This window comes from Aplysia californica, unplaced genomic scaffold, assembly GCF_000002075.1.
Source record: "Aplysia californica isolate F4 #8 unplaced genomic scaffold, AplCal3.0 scaffold00007, whole genome shotgun sequence".
NCBI lineage: Eukaryota > Metazoa > Mollusca > Gastropoda > Aplysiida > Aplysiidae > Aplysia > Aplysia californica.
This window is the reverse complement of record NW_004797277.1, coordinates 1,049,608-1,053,246: the sequence shown is the minus strand read 5'-3', so window position 1 is coordinate 1,053,246 and position 3,639 is coordinate 1,049,608. Positions and strand designations below refer to the sequence as shown.

At 38.7% G+C, this 3,639-nt stretch overlaps 1 protein-coding gene across 1 annotated transcript in view; it reads left to right on the top strand.

Moving 5' to 3' along the window:
• LOC101861920 (major vault protein) overlaps positions 1-3,639 on the top strand; it is a gene marked incomplete at its 5' end in the record, with an annotated part of 31,909 nt that overhangs the window by 3,352 nt on the left and 24,918 nt on the right. The window contains 2 exon segments of the mRNA XM_013081476.1: positions 1,988-2,121; positions 3,211-3,274. Coding sequence (XP_012936930.1) covers positions 1,988-2,121; positions 3,211-3,274 — 198 coding nt within the window.

Here is a 3,639-nt window from a genome sequence, read left to right as displayed (position 1 = left end):
CTCATCGTCCTCCTCCTTTCTCTCTCAGATGCAGTTGAAACGATTTTTAAAATTCACAAATTATAGAATAGATGATAGTCTTTAGGGGTAGCGGTTTTTTGTCCGTGGAGGTGTTTAAATTTCACGTCTGTGATCTACAAGTACAAGGCCTCTGTGTTAAAGAGGTCCAGGTTTTTCAGTAGTTACTTCCTCATGTATACTCACTTTCTCGAGGATGATTCTTCAAACCCCTCATCAAATGTCAGCTTGAAGAATCTGTTCCGATAAGGATATACTTAAGACAACAAATGTCCACCACATGTTTGTCCCCTCTCCCACTTTTGATTGATCCTCGTTTGGAATAATCCTTAAAAAATGTGTGATCAAGGTATTGACCTCAAAGAGTCTAGGGTTGCGCCTGGCTTTGCCCATAATGCTAATGTAGTTCACTGGCAGGAAGACAGGAACACCCTTTTGGTGCTCGTTCTATCAGGCTATGGTAGGAATCAATGCCATGTTGTTATTTGTGAGTATGTCTTTTCGCTAGATACTTATGTTCCACTGTCTGGAAGTAGATGACAGATGCCGGAATTGAAGACGCAAGAAGAACAGATTTCAAGTTCATACAGATGGCAACAGTAGAAAAAGTTCAATATTTTTCACTTTAAAGGGCCTATTACACGTACAGGCCGACCGGACAGGTTTCTGGACGTACGGCCAATCGTAACGTGTAATAAGAAATGCAGCTCAAACTCAAACTGTAGGCAGACACTCAGCGAATAGCCGGCCGGCCGGATGTAAAGAACTCACAGCCGCTGCCTGTGAATTTGACGTCCGGCCATCTGGCCTGAGGGGAGTGCTGACTGTCTTTGAAGTTTGCTGCGCCAGGGACAACAGAACTAATTTCAAAATTATAGAAAATCATGTCGTAGATAAAAAAAATAATGCCAGATTCAGAATCAGCATATCAAAATTAAGGAAATGGCTGGTGAATGACTTGTTTCGTTTTTTGCACTTTTTCCGTTCCTGCACAATTTTTATGTTTTGCGCGCCATGGTGTACACATGTGTGAAGTTTCACCCAGACTAGGCCTAGTGTGTAGAATATGTTGCTCGCGAGGTGCGGCCGCCTTCAGGTCAATTGTGGCGTGTAATAATGAACTAAGTTTCCTCGATTTCATCTTGCCTAGAACCTGTCCGGTCAACCTGTACATGTAATAGCCTTTAATAAAATTTTGTAGGCCTAATTGGTAACCTGGCAAAGCAAGATTTTGAACGCATCAAATAGGAAGGCCAGTGACAACTTATGGAAAGCAGGCTCAGATGGCTAGGGTACTACATGGAAGATTGGAGAGAACCAAAGTCCTAAGTGTATATAATATAGGCTATAAAATTTACTAAGACAATGGGAAGAAAAAAATGTTCAACCTCTTTTGAGAATCAGGGTGCCTGCTTGAGGGATCATGTGACCTCAACGGAGACTAGCTTTAAAACATGAAAACTTTTTAAAACAGAAAATTTCTTCCAATAGAAATGTAAATTGGATAGTCTCAAGATGAAAGAGAAGGAAGTAGCAGGGGTTTTATTCCCACAGAGTCACAATAGATGCAATAGAATGCTTTCCTTTCGCTCATAGCATCTTGCATAAAATAATCTGATATTGGCCTAATTCACAAACAAAACAATGCCTGCCGCTGTGACTTGAGAATAAATTAAGCCACATTGTCATTATAAATAATACCAGCTAGGAGTTAGTAACTCTTTTAACTCTAAGTGTATAGTGTGCCAGTTATTAAGGTGGTGCACTGTCAGTAGGCCTACGATTTTGCCAGGTGTGCCTATCGAATTGGCACTCAGCATATAGCTTGGTTGTTTACAGTAATAAAAATTTCATGAAATCCCAGTCATTCCATATCAAGTCTTTGTTATGAGTTGTTGTGTTGAAACTCAGAAATATTTATGTGACAAGAAAAGCAATATATTCTGACCTGTTGCCTTTTTTTTGTCAGAATAAAAACCTGATGCGGTTGGAAGTTGGTCCTCAAACTCTGCTCCTGAAGACTAATGAAAAGCTAATCACTGGGCCAATGCCCATGATTGTCATTCCTCCAGGGTCTTATTGTGAAATCAGTGACCCAGTGAAGTGAGTATTCATGACAAGGGGACAGCTTGCATGTATGTTAAATTCATTTTTTTGGGTTTTTAGTTTCTGTAGGTGTTTTTGTTTTTACACCCTCATCAACACAGGTAGATAATTTTGGAGGCAGGCTTCAGCCTACCCATGCTTAGGGGGATGCAACATCCCAGCAGAAAGACTGAGGTGCTCAAAAAAATTCTCCCCACCCTAGAATTATACATGTCTTCTGTGTGCCGTGGCAAAGTGTCCGACAGTTACACTGAAATAGATAAAATTATATCAGTGATGAGAAAGAAGAGTAGGTGCTAGATAAAAATGAGAATAATGAGTCTAGGGAACATGAAGGGTATGAGGACTGATGGTCCAACTCCCAGCATCTTATTGTGCCCATAACGAGTTGTCTCAGTGAATGTGATGATGACTTTGGATAGCAGAGAAAAAGATATAAATCTTTAAAAGTGTAGTTGTTTCAGAAGGTTTTTAAGGTGGTGCACTGTCAGTAGGCCTACTATTTCAGAATACGATGTAAAACTGTCAATAGTAATGAGTCTTTAGTGGATAGCAGCTTACTTGGTTTTTGGCATCATGTGTGGATGGAAACTCGGCGACATATTTTTTCAGATTTTAATCTATTCTTAAACTTAAATTAAGAACTTTTGCACCTCATTGGGGTCTGCTGTATGCCTAAAATAGAATTTCATTAAATGTTTCATAACATATAAAGGGTTAAATGGGGGGTTTTTTTTTAAAATATCCCTGTCATCAAAGTTTTTATCATTTAAAAATAAGAGGCAGGCTATTTTGACTCTTCCCATCAGTGCCTACTCAGTCCCGGCAGCGTACATTCTAGCGAACAAATGGAAATACTTGATAAGATATATCTCCCCCTAGAGATTACTTTTGTTATTTTCCCTGAAAATGAAGAACTTACATTACATCGTCGATGCTGGTTTACTTTATAGTTTTTAAGAGTAATAGACAAACTTTTGAGTGTAGGCATTTATGTCCCTTTATCCATGTCCTCATAGCATGTACGTGTTTTGCTTTAAAAAAAAATCTTATTTCAAATTGTATTTTTGCTTTCTTTCCTCATAGAGCTTATGTTCATGGAGAAAAGTGTGAGCTTTTACTAGGTCAGACGAAGATCAAATTCCATGGCGTAAGTGCATTTTCCTAGTTTTGAGCTTCCTAGATGTTCTGTTTATAAATTTGCTTAGTTGCCTTACTAAGATGTGTATACGTGCTGATCTTTTTACACTATTGAGAAAAAAAGTTAATTTAATATGATAAAGTAAAGTCCTGAAATTGCACTGCCTACCTTAGAATTTATTTTTTTAAAATCATCACCACCATAAATCTGAAACCTATTGGTAAGTCAATTACCTATCTATTACCTATCAACAGCATGCAAGGTCTTTAGCTTGGTCATCAGTGTTAAGAAAACGGTCATCCTTACCCAAGAAGGTGCAGAGCAGAGCCATATATGGCTGAACGACCAGGAACTTGGGACAGTGGACAAGTTCT